The 19,530-nt window shown below is 39.7% G+C and overlaps 1 protein-coding gene across 4 annotated transcripts in view; it reads left to right on the top strand.

The window, feature by feature from the left end:
• Nucleotides 1–19,530, top strand: part of zc3h6 (zinc finger CCCH-type containing 6) — a 57,236-nt gene that overhangs the window by 11,277 nt on the left and 26,429 nt on the right. For all 4 annotated transcript variants that reach the window (XM_072551396.1, XM_072551395.1, XM_072551398.1 and 1 more), the window contains 3 exons: nucleotides 11,876–12,071; nucleotides 12,637–12,753; nucleotides 17,266–17,512. In XM_072551396.1, coding sequence (XP_072407497.1) covers nucleotides 11,876–12,071; nucleotides 12,637–12,753; nucleotides 17,266–17,512 — 560 coding nt within the window. The remainder of the gene's footprint in view (nucleotides 1–11,875; nucleotides 12,072–12,636; nucleotides 12,754–17,265; nucleotides 17,513–19,530) is intronic.

Genomic DNA, 19,530 nt, shown 5'->3' with positions numbered 1-19,530 from the left:
GGAGTTTGCACCTTCTCCCCGTGTCTGCGTGGGTTTTCTCCGGGTGCTCCGGTTTCCTCCCACAATCCAAAGATGTGTAGGTCAGGTAAATTGGCCATGCTAAATTGCCTGTAGTGTTAGGTAAGGGGTAAATGTAGGGTTATGGGTGGGTTGCGCTTCGGCGGGTCGGTGTGGACTTGGTGGGCCGCAGGGCCTGTTTCCACACTGTAAAGTAATCTAATCTAATAACCTCTAAGTAGTTCAGCACTGAGGGCTTAGGTGGATCATGAATACCAGAACAAACCTGTTGGACAGAAAGGCCTATGCTCATGATGTAATTTCTAAAGCCAAGTTGTTGATAAACATGAGCATAGTTTGAGCAATTGGTACTTAGGCCTTGCATTGATGCTGCTTCATAATGTCATTCCTTGTGTTTTATTTCTTGTGTTGCACTGAAACTTCCAACTTGTTTTTTTTTCATCAGCTGTTCTCTTTTTTGGTTTCAAACCAAGCTTGGTCTATTTTTAGGAACATAGCATTCCACGCTTCAAGATAGCTAGCTTGGCTTTGATAACATGACAATATTGCAACAGCTATTCATTATACCTTTGACCTCCCCCTCCCCCAAACTGACCTTGAAGCATATTATTGACAGATTGTTTGGTTACTTCATGTAAATTTATATCCCATTTGCTAATTGTAAGATAAACGTTAATATTTCTGCCAGGGCATGCAAGGCTATGGAACCAAGTCTTGGCAAATGGGATTAGAATTATTAGGTTGTTTATGATTGGCACAGACAAAATGGGCTGATGGGTGTTTTTGTGTGCTGTAGTCCTCTGACTCTGATGTGAAAATTGTTAGTTTTAGAAACTCAAACTTAGCTCACAAGCATAATCATAAGTTTGTCCAAGTAAAATGGGATTTTGTTGTTTTCTTGGGATGATCGCATTTCATTTAATTAATTAATTTTATATGGGGGGTTATGAAATTGTATTATGGAAGTTTGCAACAAAAGCAGTAGGGTATTTTGTTAACATTCCCAGTGGACAGTTGGATTCTATAGATTCAGCACAACATCCTTGTATCCTTTGGGATTGACTCTAAATAGACAATTCAAATGTAGTGTCAGATTAGGTTTGCAATGCTCAGGGGTTGTTGAACCCCTAGATTCTTTATGAGATTGCCTAGAGTTTGCATTGAATGCAGCTATTCAGGCTTTATTTTCAAAACATTTAAAATAAAACCACTGAAGCGAGATCTCTTGGGTACAGTTAGGATTTCTTTTTTAAAAAAGGATGCTGTAGTTCTTTGATCTGAGATTGGTGAATACAAGTAGTATAATACTAAATAACGAAGAAAAAATATCAGTTTAGATGCTGTTGGACATTTGGTTTTACTTTTGTACGAGTTATGATTTAGCTGTGTTTTCAGTATGTTGATTCATTCTAATTTCACAAGTTCTAGTAATTTGGTAAGTTCTCAGTATTCATGGGTGTTTGAAGGCAGTTGACTGTGGAGGTATTGGAATAATTTTGTCCCTGGTCTTGTCTAGTGTTCATGTAAGTGGTGTGTTAGTTCCAAAATAACTCTAAAAATATTCATGGGAAGTTTAAACAGTAGCATTCATTGGAATAAATTGAAGCAAGCTGCTTGATCCCTGGCTGTGCTGATTGGAAGAGATCGAATTCTGTGATAGTTCTGTAGATCTCGAGACTGCTGGTGGTGTGAGCATTTTTTTTAGTGGTTACTAAAATCTGGTAAATAGTGTTGCAATGGTAATGTCACTGAACCAGTAATCAAGAGACCCCAGACTAATCCTTTGAGGCAAGGGTTCAAGTCTTACCATGGCAGTTGGTGGAATTAAAATTCAGATAATCTGGAATGTAAAATAGTCTCATTGGCAATGATGAAGCTATCACCGATCCTAACTCATTTACTAATACCCTTTAGAGAAGAAAGTTTGCCATCCATATCTCACCCGCATTAGATGCGAGTCTCAGCCCACAACACTATGGTTAACTCGTGTTTGTCCTCAGAAATAACCTAAAAAGCCACTCCGTTCAAGGGTAATTTGGATAAAGACCAGTATTTGCCTTGAATGTGAAGATGATGGTAAGTGTAGTCTTTTTAAGTGAAAATTGAAGTAAATAGACAAGTGAAAAGGACCACATACTGTGTACAGATTATCACACATGATGGGATCTGTGATTGTGAAAACCAAAGAAAATCAAAGAAAGCCAAGCCCAGTTTTGCCAGAATGATGCTGATGGTAACGTTGAAGAAACTGAACCTGAGCCTTAGCAAAATAATGCTGAGGTGCTATATCTTGTCCTCTGCCATATGTCTGAGAATAATAATAAGCTGAAGGCATTTGAGGTGTTAACATATTGGAGAATATTCTGCATATTCTACACAGGCAAAAAGACCAGTAAGAATGTACTAGAAATGGCTGAGAAAAAAAAAGGAACTTTGTACATAACGAAAAGAAATTACGGAATTTTGGGCACTTTATCAATGCAAGTGGTAGACTAAAGTTGGAAGAAAAGACAATGGAAAATGTAGGCAAGAGAAGTAGAGGACAAGATAGGTGATTGGTCTAATGGATGTAGCTGGTCAATGTGGAATATGTAAGAGAAGCATAAGGCAGATATCATCTGGGAAGATGATGACATCAAACTGTGAACTTCAAAGCATCATAGAATCTCTTTCAATTTTTGTGATTTGTATGTGATGGGTGTGTGTTTGCTTTCTGATTCAATCACATCTCTTTCATCTTGCTGAACTTGCACTAAGCAGTCTTATGGATGTTTCAGCAAGTATTGTGTTTGGTAATGACAGTTTCTTGTCATTGAGGCCAATCCTGTAGACAGCAGGAGGATGGAAGAACAGAGCAAGCCAAGCAGCATCAGGAGATGGAGAAGTCAATGTTTCGAATGTAACTTCTTCAGGACCGGGGGATAGGCAGGATGTACTGGGAGCTGCAGATGGTGGTGGACTGGCTTGAATGAGAGTCATGGCTGGGAAGGGAGGTTGAAATTGGAGCAGTTTTTCTCTCCTAATACATCATTGTTTTTATTGAACTGACCTTCATATTTCTGAGAAGTAGGATCCATGATAGAGCATTTTCGCTGTACAAATGTGTCTCCTGTTTTCCAACCAGTTCCGTTATGACTGTATTGATTTGATGCATTGAGACACACTAAGCCTTCATTCTCTCACCATTTCATTAGCTTTGAAATGATATGGTAGTGATCAGTTTAGCAGTCACTGCTGCATATGTCCATCCTGCCTATCCCGCTGTCTATAATGATATCATTGATAAGATACTAATGCATAGAAGGTAGTGTATCCAGGATGTCTTTTGTGACTAGGGTAGTAGAAAACTGGTGGTGGTTAAAAACTCATGTTTAGTGCCCACCTTCAGCAAGAGGAGACCATTGCTGTTACAACCCTTTACTTTCGATGATGCCTGGTGATGAGCACCAAATTTTGCAATGCAAAGCTGATTAGTTTGCTGCTTTTTGGCGCAGCAGTTGACAGGGAATGGAAGTAATTTACCTGATGTCATGCATGGTCGACTTAAGCACACCACAGGGTTATTAACATCCTTGGAAGGGTAATTCAACTTGGATTGTCTGTGACAGCAAAGTCTATCCTAGCTTTGCATTCTTCTCATTTTCCATGGTTGCTCCAAAATAATACATCTATCCAGGTTTCTTTGAATTATCATCCTTAGCTAGATGAGTCTCACTGAAACGGGAGTGCCTTTTGGTACAGCCAGACGTACCAAAAAAAAAATCTTCTTTCATGTCTGTCAGATGTGCATTGGCCATGAGTCTGCCCATGTGCTATGCACCAGTGGTAACTGGTCTTACCTTCATTTATTGTGATTACCTTGACGGTGCTGAAGGGACAGGTGCTGGCTTGCTCGGAAAATGAAGCAGACAGTGTTAGAGGCACCCTATATTTTTATCGCTTCCTCATATTAGAGAGGTTACTTGCATCATCCAGAAAAGAGTTGCTCAGATGCAGTGGGGTTGCTGAGCTACATTTCTTTCTTCCATCTAAAAATGACATATGGCATGAAGCTACCTGTGTGCAGCTTAGAGGCTACAGTTCCCAATATATCCACACCTATGTTGCTTGCTCTTTGCTGCAAAAACCTGTAACCGACACGATTGACAATGGGAAGGTGATGAGCATCCCTGCATCTGAAATGGAATATAATTAGAGACTTGTGCGTTGTCACCCTCACTCTCTTGCACCAGTGGCAAGATGAGTCTTGGCAGCTTGAGAGAGATCCAGATGCACTGGGTCTCTAGGAGGTCTTGTCTTGATGAGCTCTGCACATTCCACAGTGCACTGACATATCTTTAGGACACTTGGACTTCAGATTGTTCTCATCTACCCAAATTGTCAGAATCAGTCTTTACTTGTCAATGTGGACAAGTTTCTCTATTGATTGGTTTATTGTCACATGTACCGAAGTGCAATGACAAGTTTTGTTGGCAAGCAGGACAGGCAGATCAAAGGGTGAAAAAAATGTTTGTACGTAGTGTGGCATACAGATTACACTGCACAGGATGCGTGTGAAGCAAGATCAACATTATTTGAAGTTGGACAGTCCATTCATCAGCTTAATAACAGCAGAAAAGAAGCTGTTCTTGAACCTGTTGGTCTGTGTTCAAGCTTTATTGCCAAAGGGAAGGAACACTAGACTCTCCTAATTTGGTCTGCTGATTGAAGCAGTCACATCTCGATGAACTGCTAAGGTATGTTAGTGATTATTTGGAGCCACAAGTGAGTATTTACACATAAATAAGGGAATTACGGTTTAATCAGCTTAATGCAATAATCTGAAATAACTCAAGTCTACTTACCTTTTGATTTTGTGTCCAGAATTATGATCGGTATAAATATGAAATATTGTAATGTTGAACTGTTATAGTCTTTATTGTCAGCTTTTAAGATGTTGGTAAATTATTTATCACAAACTGGTAACTTAAAATAACTTACACAATTTAATTCTCTGTTTGCAGATTGAACAATTTCAGTGAAATAGCAGTACAATTATCCCTGTAGTTTTAATTCAGAATGCTCCATTTATCCCCTGAATGTTACTTGTAAAACTGGTGCATAGTGCACCAATATTTCTGCTGAAGTGATGAGCTTAAGCGGATCAGGATGTGGGCAACTCCAACTAAGCCAGCACATACAGCCCATTCTTAGTTGTTCTTGATCAAGTTGAGTGAGGCTGATGATCTAAACTGCTGGATTCTGTCTGGTGAGGCTCCTATGAAGGATGTTCCTGATGTCTGGGGAGTTCTGAACCAGGGGTCACTGTTTAATGATCCAGTGTAGGCAGGTTAGGACTGAGATGAGGAGATATTTCTTCACCCATATATTGTTGAGCCTGTAGAAGCCTCTGCTACAGAAAGTGCAGAGACCAAAGCATTGAATATTTTTAAAAAGGAGATGGATATAATCCTTGGGGCTAGAGGGATCAGAGAATAAAGGGAGAATATGGGAATAGGGTACTAAGTTGGATGATCAGCAATGATTTTATTGAATGGTAGAGCAGACTGAATGACTTCCTTTAACTCCTAGTTTCTATGTTTCTAACTCAGCGATGTTGAAACTGTGATATATGTTCAAGTCTGGATAGTGTAATTTTAGGGAATTTGGATGTGATGCCATTGCATGCACCTGTTGCTTTTATCCTTCCAGGTAATGGAAGTCACAGGTTTCATAGGTAGTATTGAATCAAAGGGAGTGGCTCTGATACAACTGTAAAGAGAGTGTTCAGGCAATGTGCATTGGCGAAGGAGGGTGTCGGTATTTTAATTGTTGAGCTGAACTCCTTCATATAAGTCCTTCATTCACATTCCTGACATTTTCACGACTTTATTTTCTCTGCTATTTTAGAATTTGTCAATGGATTGCATTAATTTTATTTGATATGGAGCTTTTGGACGAGGGTGGACAAAGTTAAAAAATCGCACAACACTAAGTTATAGTCCAACGGGTTTATTTGGAAGTACTAGCTTTTAGAGTGCTGCTCCACAGCTGCCTGATGAAGGAGCAGTGCTCCGAAAGGTAGTACTTCCAAATAAACCTGTTGGACTATAACCTGGTGTTGTATGATTTTTAACTTTTTTTATGAGACTGGGTAGAGAAGTTTTCGTAACCAGCGGTACCATGTCCAATGTGGAGAGGAATTTTGATTTCAATAGGAAATCTTCTTTAGACTTACACTTCTGCACCAAAATGTTGAGAATTCAAGATTCCTGTGGATTTGATCATATTGCTAGCTTGTTTTCCTACATGTTTTGATCGAGGTGCAAAACTGTGGTATTGTCTGTTTGTTACGGTGTGAGATTTCTTAGCAATATTCAATCAGTATTCTTTTTTATATAAAGCCATTAAGCAGATTAATTGGTGATAAATTTCATGATTTTTGTGGGATCACTGCGAACACAGAATGGTTGTCTCATGCCAGAGATAACTGGTCAAGAGAACTTGCCCACTTATCCTTTGGTATAATGTAAGTTCTCCTTCACTGCAGGATGCATTTATATTCTTTCCTGGTACACCAAACCATGTTATTTTGTCAGTTTCTTATATATTTGTGTCAGTGGGGCAGCATTTTGGTGACAGTAACCATTTTTATTCACTTGTGGGGTGTGAACATCACAGGCTGGCATTGTTTGCTCTTATTCTTGAGATGGTGCTGTGGTAGTAAGTTGCTTTCTTGAACCAATGTATTCCACATGCTGTAGGTTGATTCCCAACTGACTTTAGGAAGGGAATTCCAGAATTTTGACTCAGCAACAATGAAGGAAGTCAGGATGGTAAATGGTAGCTTGGAGGGGAATGTGCATGTGGTGGTGTTCCCAGGTATCTGCTGCTCTTGCCCTTCTAGATGGAAATGTTTGTGGGTCTGAATGGTGCTGCCTAAGGATCTATGGTGAATTTCTGCAGTGCATCCTTTAGATAGTACATAACTGTTCCTACTGAACATCGTTGATGGAGGGAGTGGATGCTTTTGTGTAGTGCCAAACAAGTGAGCTGCTTTGTCATGGATGGTGTCAAGCTTCTTGAGTATTGTTGGAGCTGCACTCATTTGGCAAGTGAGGAGTATTCCATGGCAAGCCTGACTTGTAGATGGTGGCTAGGCTTTGGGGAGTCAGGTGATGAGATTCACTGTAGCATTTCTAGCTTCTGACATGCTCTTGTTAGTAGCTGTGTTGATATGGCGAGTATTAAGGTTCTGGTCAATGGTAACGAGCAGAATGTTGAGATGGGGGAATTCAATAATGGTAACACCATTGAATGTCAAGAATAGAACAAAATCCTTACAGTGTGGAAAGAGGACTTTTGGCCCATCAAGTACACGCTAACCTTCAGAAGACCATCCCTCTTAAACCCAGCCCCCCTTTTTATCCCCATAATCTGCATTTAACAATACTAACCTGCACATCTTTGGACTGTGGGATGAATCTGGAACTCCCGGAGGAAACCCATGTAGACATGGGGGAATGTTCAAACTCCATGCAGCCACCCAAGGCTGGACTCTAACCCACGTACCTGGCACTGTGAGGTGGCAGTGTTAACCGTTCTATCACTGTGTGGTGGCTTGATAATGTCTTATAGTTGATGGTCATCACCTACCATTTGTGTGGTGCAAATGTCACCTGCCACTTGTAACTCAAATATGGATATTGTTTGAATCTTGCTGCATTTGAATGTCTGCTTCAATGTCTGAGGAGTTGTGAATGGTGTTGAACATAGTGTAATCATTGAACATCCCCAAATCTGACCTAATGAAGGAAAGTCACTGATGAGCCTGATGAAGTTGACTTGGCGTTGGACACTACCATGAGGAACTCCTGCAGAAATGTCCTGGGGTTGACATCACTGACATCCAACAAATATGACCATCTTCCTAAGTGCCAGGAATGACTCCCAACCCCCGATATCCATTGATTTCAGCTTTGCTAGGCTACCTTGATGATCAAGTCATTTGAATGTGGCCTGTTATTCTCACCTCGCGTCTGGAATTCAATGCTTTTATCCATGTTTGAAATGAGATCAGTAGCTGAGTGGCCCTGGTGGAGCCTGGCATCCATTAGCAGGTGCTGTTTGATAGTACTGTTGATAGTACTACCTCCCATCATTTTATTGGTGCTTGAGCATAGAATGATGTGGCGGTAATTGGCTGGCTTGGATTTGTCCTCCTTTTTGTGGACAGGACGTACTTGGGTGTTTTTCCAGATTGTTGGGTGGATGCCAAGTGATTTAGCTGTACAGAAAGATCTTGGCTTGGAGAGCAGCACATTCTGAAGCACAAATCTTCAGTACTGTTGCTGGAATGTTGTGGGGCCATAGCCTTTGTAGTATACAGTATCTCCAACCATTTCTTGATATCACGGGAAGTTAGTTGAATTGGCTGAAGACCAATATCACCGATGATGTGGGCCACTGATGGAAGCCGCGATGGATCATTCACCAGGCATTTACAGGTCATAAGTTCAAAAAATATATACATAACAATTAGGTCATTCAGCCCATAGAGTCTGCTCTGCTATTCGATCGTGGTTGATATGCTCCTCACCCCCATTTTCCTGCCTTCTCCCCATAATGGTGAACATGAATCTTTTGTTGATTGTGGGAAAAACCCACCTGTTCACTAATGTCTTTAGGGAAGGAAGCTGCCATCCTTACATGGTCTGGCCTACATGTGACTCCAAGCCCACAGCAATGCGGTTGACTCTTAATTGGCTTCTGGGCAATTAAGGATTGGCATAAATGCTGCCTAGCTAGTGACACCCCATCCTGTGAGTGAATAAAGAAAAAAAACTTCAACCATTATCAATTTAAAAATCTGTCTAATCCTCAAATTTACTTGCTATCCCAGCATCTACTGCACTTTGGGATAGGGAATTCCAGATTCACAACCCTTTAGAAGAAGTAGTTTCTCCTCATTTTTTTTTAGATTAGATTACTTAGTGTGGAAACAGGCCCTTTGGCCCAACAAGTCCACACCGACCCTCCGAAGAGCAACCCACCCAGACCCATTCTTCACCTAACAGTACGGGCAATTTAGCATGGCCGATTCACCTAACCTGTACATTTTTGGACTGTGGGAGGAAACCGGAGCACCCGGAGGAAACCCACGTAGACATGGGGAGAATGTGCAAACTCCACACAGACAGTTGCCTGAGGTGGGAATTGAACCCGGGTCTCTGGCGCTGTGAGGTAGCAGTGCTAATTCCATTTTAAATTCGCTTTCCCTTATCCTAAGACTATGATCTTTCATCCTAGAATGCCCCACAATAGGAAGCATTCACTCCATGTCTATTTTATCCATACCTTTTATCATCTTGAATACCCCAATTTGATCTCTCCTCATTTTTCTAAATTCTAGGGAAGATTCTTGTGTTAAGTCTAATTCTAGAACTTGAGTGCAAAAATCAAACTCACTCCAATGTGGTGCTGCTACATTGTTAGAAGTCCTTTTGTATTTTTGATGAGAGGTTAAAATGAGGTCCATCTGTGTCCTCAGTTGGATGTGAAAGAACCCATTGCAGTATTTCAAAGAAGAGCAGGGGAAGTAATCTCTGGTGCAGTGGAAAGTATCCTTCAGTCAACATCATTTAAGTATTTTGTTATTATCGCGTTACCTGGGATCTTGCTGTGTGCAAAGTGGCTGGTGTGATTATTACATTAGAGCACTGACTGTAGGAAGTACTTGATTAATCATAAAGCACTTAAATGTTGTGAGCAGTGCTCTGTAAATTGATGTTTTCTGTTGAAGATTACTTTAGAATTGCAGCAAATATTACATATTCTTTACTCGGAATTGGGCTTTTTTCCTCCTGTAAGGTTTCTCAAATAATATAATGAGATGAGTGACTAATGAACTTTTAAATCTTTCTTTTGAGGGAGGGAGGAATATGTAACAAATTTCCCCTTTCCCTCTCAGAATTCCTTTCAAAGAGGTGACTCTGGACAGTCAGCATTGAGAACTCTCCTATTTTCTCATCAACACTATAATCTTGGGATGAAATAATTTTCTGCCAATCCTGATCTTCCCATTGATGGAGAGAGAGAACCAGATGACACTGATTGCTAACGTTGTGAAACATGATGTTCGGAAGTTTGAGTTGTTTCTTGTTCGGGTGTAGTGCTGAATGTGACTTTCAAAAGACAGTTGGATGATTATTTAAAAAAAAAAAGAAATTTGAGTAGCAACAAAGAAAAAGTTGGGGAGTGGGGCTAGCTGAATTCTACTTGAGCCAGATTATACAGTTTGGCCAAATGGTTTCCTGAACAGTCACTACTGTAAGATTCTGTGGCCCAGATCTTATAGTCAGGATCAGAAACCTTATTGTCATAAAATTATAGACTCCTTACAATGTGGAAACAGGCCATTTGGCCCATCAAGGCACACCAGTCCTCCAATGAGCATCCCACCAAGACCCACTCACCTACCCTATCCCTGCAACCCTCAATTTTGTATGGCTAATCCACCTAGTTTACACATCCCTGGACAATCCACCTAACCTGCTCAGCTTTGAACTGTGGGAGGAAACCAGAGCGAGCAAAGGAAACCCATGCAGCCACTGGGAGAATGATCAAACTCCGCGCAGACAAGTCACCAGAAGTTAGATCCCTGGTGCTGTGAGGCCGCAGTGCTAACCACTGAGGCACCATATCTTCCTAATCAACCCCAATCAGATGATGATACTCGCTCACTTCCCTCCAATCTTTCTAAGCAATCTTGCATTGGAGGATACTTCGCATCCGACTCAGTATGGAATTCTCTTATGAGCAGCATGGAGAATCAGCAATCGCACTCCACTTTTATGGATCCGGCTACCATTTAAATCACCCAGAACTACTTTTGTTTAGTATGAATGTATCATTGTATAAGTGGATTCGGTAAGTGAATGGGGTGTGTCGGATAGTAGAGTGGCACCTATGTATGGTGCTGGATGGATCGATGGTGAGGTGAAGTGAAGAATTGTAGGAAGTCAGTGGGGACCTGGTAGGGAGCGAGACAATATTGGTTTAGTTGTACTGTCTATACGGTTTCTTGGGTGACTGCCCAGGTAAATAAATCAGAACACCTTGAAGTCTCCAGGTCTCATTCTGAGTTAGAGATATTTCAGAGGGTTCTGACTGCAGTAATTGCCCACCAAATGCAGTTATTTCATTGAGATATTCGAAGGGGTCCCAAAGTCTTTCTGGGGATGGTATATCAAGTCTCTACCTGGAGACTCTAACTATCCAAAGACCTGAATATTTGGGCCTGTGTCACATCTGCTTTTTCTTCGTCTAAACATGTGTCTCCTATGGCTCCAAGCTCTGTTTTCTAAGCATTGGTCTATTTGTTGTGATACGGTACTCCCACAATATTGCTGAAAGAACTGATTTAAATAGATTCATTTTGCTGAGTGAATATTACTTCACATATACACTGTCAGCACTTCAGTGGTTTAATTTTATTTTGTAGAATTGTGGATTGCATTCATTAACTGGTTCTGATATCAATTTACAGTATAAAGTTATTTTGTGCTCACTGGAAAGTGAATGTGGTTGCCATTATGCATTGATAGCCAGTTCAGATTTGTCTAAAGTGTGAACTTTCCACATTGAAGAGTTAATAAGTTAACAGAATTTATTTTGTTTCTTGGCATTACTAATGGCCAACAAGATGCAGCTGAGGTTAACAAAAAGAGCAGTTTTCTGTTAATTGAATGATACAATTTGGCACATCAGATTTTTTTTTTAAAAAGCCAATTTAAAAAAAACATAAACCTCTCCCCAGGTGAAACTCCCATTAGAATGTGGAAACCATTCAGCATGATGGTGATATTTGCAATTGCAGGGAGGATGGTGAACTTGAAGATGGTGAAATAGATGATGATGGGTTTGAAGGAAACCCTGAAGTGAAGAAGGAATCAAAAGAAAGTGAAAAAGAGGATAAGTCATCCCATAGACGATCAAAGAAGAAGAGAAAGCGAGAAAAAGAAAGGGAAAGGGAAAAGAAAAAAACAAAGCGGAGAAAGAAAGAGAAGCACAAGGTAATGCGAAGTGATTTCTGTACAGATAATTTGTTTATTGTATAAAATAACTTTAAACATTCACATTTATCTATAGTTTGGCAAACTTAGATTGTTGATGCTAGATTGCCAGAGGCTGAGGTGCAACCTGATAATTGAATTGAATTAACTTTATATGGAAGTATATAAAATTGAGGAGCATGGATAGGGTAGATAGTTGGAGTCTTTCTCCCCAGGGTGAAAATATCAAGTACTAGGGGATATAGATCGAAGGTGAGAAGGGGCAAGTTTGAAGATGATATGTGAGGCAGATCTTTTTTACGCAGAGGGTAGTAGGTGCTGAGAATGTTCTGCCAGGATAGATGGTTGAAGCAGGTACAATAACACCGTTTAAGGGAGGCGTTTTAGACAAACACCTAAACAAGCAGGAAATAGAGTGACATGGACCATATGCAGGCATGTGGGATTAATTTAGAATGGCATCATGGTTTGTGTAGAAATGGTTAGCTGAATGGCCTATTCTTGTGCAGTGTTGTTCTTTGTTGCATACCTTTATTGTACTGTACTTTTGTATTGTTTTTTGCAGCGACATTCTCCTTCCAGTGGTGACTCAGACTTCAGTTATGACTCTGATATTGATGCTGAAAGATCATACAAGAAAGGTCCTGTATCCTATCGAGAATATGATCCTCCTTTCTCTCCAGTAAGTAACTGACAATATTTGTGGTATGGTCTCTAAACAGAAAGGTTGTATTTTTGTGTTAATCTCTCTCTCTCTCTCTCTCTCTAATTCCCATAGTTTGGATTGCATAACCAATCTAGCCCGAGTACTCAAGAAAATATTAGGAAGGCAGGAAAATTTGGGCTTGGAGTCATGCCTTAAAATAAACTTATGGGCATGTTTAATTTTCTTTTTAATCAACTGTAGTAGTAGTTCCTAGGTAATGTAGAAAAAAGTTACCCTTCACTCTTATTTCAAATTGCAAATGTAACCTAAAATCTTTCTAATAATGGGAATGTACTGTTCATTGCATAAAGTTGATTATTTCATCTCTTAACTAGCCAGGCAAAATATTACTGGACTACTATTACTCACTTCGTCTTTTAAAACTGTTTCTCACTCATTTAACTTCATGTCCTTTAATACTACATATCAACCCTTTTGGAGTCTAAAATGTAGCGTCCGTGAGGCTTTTTAAATAATCTGTGCCACAAAAAGTGTATAGGCCTGTTATGTATTTTTGTAAATGCCTTTACAAAGTTTTTTTGGTAGATTTAGAATTTGACTATTGCTGAAAAAGTTGAAGCTTGCACTTAGAGTCATGGAGTCATACGGTATGGAAACCAGACCCTTTGGTCCAACTCTTCCATGCAAGCCACCTATCCCCATCTAACGTAGTCCCATTTGCCAGCATTTGGTCCATATCCTTTTAAATCCTTCCTATTCATATACCTATCCAGATGCCTTTTAAATGTTCTAATTGTACCCACCTCCACCACTTCATCTGACAACTCATTACTTACACTCATTACCCTCTGCATGAGAAAGTTACCCCTTAGGTTTTTTTTTACATCTTTCCCCTCTGACCTTAAACCTATGCCTTCTAGTTTTGGACATCCTCACCCTAGGAAAAAAGACCTTGGCTATTTCCTCTACCTATCCCCCTCATGATTTTATAAGCCTCTGTAAGGTCACCCCCCAGTCTCCAAACCTCCAGGGAAAATAGCCCCAGTTTATTCTGCCTCCCCCTCAAACTCAAACCCTCTCGTTCCATCAACATCCTTGTAAATCTTTCCTGCATCCTCTCACTTTTCACAACATCCTTATAGAATGTTACGATACAGGGTAAACTCCTCTGCTAATTTAAACTAGCCACACAGAAAAGCTCACCTCACGCTGGAATCTGTTAAATTTCAAGTGGCAATGAACTATCTCTATTACTGCTATTTAAAGAAATTTTAATTTTATATTTAAAGTTCAAAAGAGTCTATTAAACAACAACTATTTATAACTCCTTTCTCTTAAACCTATTCCTATCCTCCCCCCAAACTCTACAGTACTGGTCTGATAAATTCCCTCTTAAATTTACAGCAAAATCAATTTCACACCCAGTTATCGCCTTCGGATGTCGAACTTTCTCTCGGTCGGCTTTGGTGTTCTGCTGCACAAATTTCTTATGGATAGGTACCTTTCAGAGAGCTATTCTGCTGGCTGTTATGTTGTGCTTTTCAGCTGTTTGCTGTTCTCCCTCTAACTGTTCAAGATGTCCGATTTTATACCCTCAAAATGACGGATTATTTCATTGGTTTGATGTCATCCAAAACTGTAAAATTCAAATTCAATTGGATTTTGGTATCTGGGGCATAATTTAAACTGGCCGAATTTGAATTTTTGTACCTAGGCAACGCAGCTCCAACTATTTGTGTCAACTAAATGTTTCAGCACACTCTGCCAGCCAGAAATTTCAGCTCCCTTAAAGGTACAGTACATGACTACAACTTCATAACAAGAACAATGACCAAAATTAAAAGCGGTATTCTAAAAGTGGCCGAATCAAAGTCCTGTACAGCTGCAAAATTACATCCCATCTCCTATACTTGATATTCTGATTGATGAAGGGAAGCGTGCCAAACGCTACCTTCACCACCCTGTCTATCTTTCCCTTTCAAGGAACTATGCACCTGCTAAGTCTCCTTGTTTGGCATCACTCCCCAGGACCCTACCATTAACTGTATAAATCCTGCCCTAGTTTGCCTTAACAAAATGTAACATCTCATATCTGAAGTAAACTTCATCTGCCATTTCTTGGCCCATCTGATCAAGATCCAGTTGTACTCTGATATAATCTTCACTGTCTACTTCACCACCTATTTTGGTGTAATCTGCAAACTTACTAACCATACCTCCTATTTTCATGTCCAAATCATTTTATATGAATGATAAAAAGCAGTGGGCCCAGCACATATCCTTGTGGCATACCACTGATCACAGGCCTCCAGTCCGAAGACCGACCCTCTACCATCACCCTCTGACTCCTACTTCATTCCAATTGGCTAGCTCTCCCAGGTCCCATGTAATCTAATTTTACGCACCAAACTGCTATTGTGGAACCTTGTCAAATGCTTTCTAACAAAACAGTGTCTAGTGCTGTGCCTTTATCAATGATCAAAACTCACTCAAATTAATGAGACACGATTTCCCATGCACAAATCCATTTTGACTATCCCTGATCAATCCTTGCCTTTCTAAAATCATGTAAATCCTGCCTCTCAGAATCACCTCCAACAACTCACCCGCCACTGATGTAAGGCTCACCAGTCGATACTTTCCTGGCTTTTCCTTTCTTAAATAATGGCATCACATTAGCCAAACTCCAGTCTTCCGGCACCTCACAAGGGGCCCGGTAATCTCTTCCCTAGCTTCCCACAAAGTTCTGCGAAACACCTGATCAAATCCTGAGGATTAACTTATTTTTATATGTTTTAAGACATCCTGTACCTCCTCTTCCATAATATTAACTCTCTTGAAAACATCACTATTTATTTTCCCAAGTACCCTATCTTCCATGTCCTTCTGCACAGTAAATATTGATGCGAAATATTTATTTAGTACCTCACTCATCTCCTGTGGTTCCATGCATAGATCTTTAAGTGGCGCTGTTCTCTCCCTAGTTACTCTTTTGCCTTTAACATTTTTTACAGAATCTCTTTGAATTCTCCTTAATTCTGCTTGCTAAAGCTATCTCATGACCTCTTTTTGTCCTCCTGATTTCTCTTTCAAATATACCCCTTACTGCCCTTATATTCCTCTCGTGATTTAATCTATCGCAGCTGTCTATACCTTACATATGCCTCTTTCTTGACCAGAGCCTGAATTTCTCTTGACTAGAGCCTCAGTTTCTCAAAGTCATTGAGCATTCCCTACACCTGTCAGGCTTGCCCTTCTCACTCAGAGGAACATAGTGTCTCTGAACTCTCATTATCTCACTTTTAAAAGCCTCTTACTTCCCAACCACCCCTTTACTTGTGACTAGCCTCCCTGAATCAATTTTTGAAAGTTCCTGTCCAAATTGGCCTTACTCCAATTTATAACTAACTTTTTGAAGAGTTCTGTACTTTTCTATCACTATTTTAAAACTAATAGGATTATGATCACTGGCTGGAAAGTGTTCCTCCACCATCACCTCTAACTTGGCCTGCCTTATTTCCTAAGGGAAGGTTAACTGTTGCTCTTTTTCTAGTAGGTACATCTACATACTGAATAGAAAAAACTTTTTGGATGTGCTAAACAAATGCCTCCACGTCCAATCCCTTAACACTATGAAAGTCAGTCATTCATTGGGACAATTTCCAATAAATACCAATATAGCAGGAAAATCACATTTTGCCTTATGAGAGAAGATTGCTGATGTTCTATAATACTTTAAGACTAGAATTAGATTTGTTAAATTGCTTGAAATGCACTACATTCGATTATACTTGCCTTATGTGGCTGAAGTGCAAGACTTTGTTTCCATGTCAGTTATTAATGATCTAGTTTAACATCCTCATTTTATGCATCTTTGGCCAGGTCAGCGTAGAAGTTTTCGTTTTCTTGGCTTGTGTCTTAATTTCCTTTCCCCCTTCTCATAAATATATTATACTCCTATCATTAAGGGATCATTGACCCTTTAAGAACTGTCTTGTGTGGTCACTTGCATCAGATTTACTCCTTTTGTTTCAAGTTCAGTTCCACCGTGCCACCTTTTTCTCCACTATTTTTGATCATAGTTCATGAGCAGAAAAAAGATTATTAATGTTCTAAACTCCATGAGATCTTTATGTGGAAAGGAAGATATTTTCCCTCCATCTCACTCTTACTGATAAAATCTGAGTTACTACTGTGTTGTCAATTCAGGTTATCTTGTGGATGTTAGCTACCGATATTTTCAGAATATCACCTTTCCTGTATTTTTCACATGTATTTCCTTCTGTCAAACTCAAGGTGAAGTTGTTCAGTTTAAATAGTGACTGGAATTGATTTATGTTTGTCATTGCAACTGTCATCACCTGGATGGTCATAATGAGCAAAAATCATTAAATTAAAAAAAATTGAGGACCTTAATTTGATCTGGATTTAGATTATTATAGACCTCCTGTTCTCATCAGGAGTGGTATTGTTATTAATTTAAAATTTATGCTGTGTATCGTTCTAACTTAGCTACCTTTCTTTCAGCACGCACAAGGTCCTGGAAATTACATGAAGTCCCCTTCACAGAAATGTTACAACAACAACAAGGCTGATAATCGAGATTATGCTGAATATAGTGACTACAGTGAGGAGAAATATGATGCTTATGAAGAAGAAGAATGTGATGACTTTGCTCATGAGTTAAAGCAGTACAAACAGGCAAAAGAAGCTTCAACAGTTATGGCTCCTAAAGGGCCACCTATGGGACAGATGCGAAAGCCTGGAATGAAAGGTAAGCAGAAGGTTTAGTCTGTAACTTCAAAGTATGCATTTGTTAACTGCACTGCATGTTATGACTTCCAAGAAAGATACATTGTTGCATTTAAAGTCAAAGTTTTGATTATTTGTGGTAGCAACAATTACGGCATAAACAAATTGTATTTATTTTCATCTTTAATGTATGTAATAACATATCCAGAGGCCACCTAGCTGGAACATCTTTAAGCCAGGCTTGATAGAGTTAATGTAAGATTTTTAGACATGTTCAAAATGATAGAAGTTTTTTACTCAAGTGAAATGAGGAAAGTGTGTTTCCTTTGGATGGAGTTTCAGTAAACATCACTTGAAGGTAATTAAAAAATTTTTGTGCAAAATGAGATGTTTTTAATCTTGTAACGTGGATGTTGCTGGCTGGTTTACCATTTATTACCCATCCCTAATTGATCTTGAGGTGCTGGCAATCTGCATTCTTGAGTCACTGTAAGCCATGTGCTGTAACTAGACCCATAATGCTCGTTAAGGAGGCAATTCCAGGATTGTGACCCAATGGCTGAAGACATGGTGATATGTTTCCAAGTCAGGATGGTGATTGGCTTAGAGGGGAACTCTGAGTAGTTGTTGTTGTCATTGCCCTTACATGGTGGTGGTTGTGGGTTTAAAAGTTTCTATCTGAAGATCTTTGGTGAATTTCTGGAATGGTGTACAAGCTATTGAGTCATACAGCACGGCAGCAGACCTTTTGGTCCAACTGGTCCATGCCGACCAAATTTGCAAAATTAAACCAGCCCCATTTGCCTGCATTTAGCCCATATCCCTCTAAACCTTTCCTATTCATCTACCCATCCAAATGTTGTAACTACCTGTATCTACCATTTTCTGGCAGTTGATTCCACGCATCCTCTCCGTGGAGAAAGTTGCTCCTCAGATCCCTTTTAAATCTTTCACCTCTTAAAAATATGCCTTCTAGTTTTGACCCCCCATACCCAAGGAGAAAGATATTTTGCTTTTCACCTTATCTTCATGTCTCATGATTTTCTAAGCATCTATAAGGTCATCCCTCAACGTCCTGCCTCCAATGAAGAAAGTTCAGCCTCTCCTTAGCACTCAAACCCTCCAGTCCTGACAAAATCTTGTTTTTTTCCTGCATCCTTTACAACTTAATAATATCCTTGCCATAGCAGGGTGACCATAACTCTACACAGTACTATAAAAGTGGCCTCTCAAAATCCTGTACAACTACAACATGATGTCCCAACTCTTACAATGGTCTGACCTGATTGAAGTATTCAAGATATTAACAGGAGAAGACAAGATTAATAGAAATAAATATTTGCACTGGTTGGGGATTATAGAATTAGGAAGCATAGCCAGAGAATTTGGGCCAGACTGTTCAGGAGAGATGTTGGGAAACCTTTCTACACACAAAGGGTGGTAGATGTTTGGAACTCCTTTCCACAAACAGTAGTTGATACTGGATCACTTTTTAATTTTAAAACTGCGATAACTAAATTTCTGTTAAGCAACGGTCTTAAGGGATAGCAATCAAAGGTAGGTATGTGGAATTGGGCCACAGATCAGCAATAACCCCATTTAATGGTGGAACAGGCTCAAAGGCTGAATGGTCTACTCCTATTCCTATGTGAGTTGCAGGGTTGAGGAGAGGGCAAGGAAGTAGTGCAGGGGGAGGAATATGAGCACATAATCTATTCCAAATTCTCCAGATAATTGTTGAAAGATGCTAGACCTTAACTTGAGATTGGAGTCCTCACTGTGCATGTTACAATGGGAGTATTTGCATATTTCCTTACATTCCAGAATGCTGATGCAATGTAGCTTCTTGATATGGTTTTAAATAGTACACAGATTGCCTGAATTAAACAAGTCATCAAGGGTTTGAAGAATCTTATTGAATTTGTTGTTCATTTGAGGTGATGAAACATTTGCTTTTGGGAAACTGAGCATCTTACACTGAGTCTCTGCATTGAAATATTCTGAGGTCAGCTGCAGTATCAGTTAATGCAAAGTATATCT

This window comes from Chiloscyllium punctatum, chromosome 3, assembly GCF_047496795.1.
Source record: "Chiloscyllium punctatum isolate Juve2018m chromosome 3, sChiPun1.3, whole genome shotgun sequence".
Taxonomy (NCBI): domain Eukaryota; kingdom Metazoa; phylum Chordata; class Chondrichthyes; order Orectolobiformes; family Hemiscylliidae; genus Chiloscyllium; species Chiloscyllium punctatum.
The sequence above is the reverse complement of the archived record's forward strand: the minus strand, read 5'-3'. Positions and strand labels throughout refer to the sequence as shown.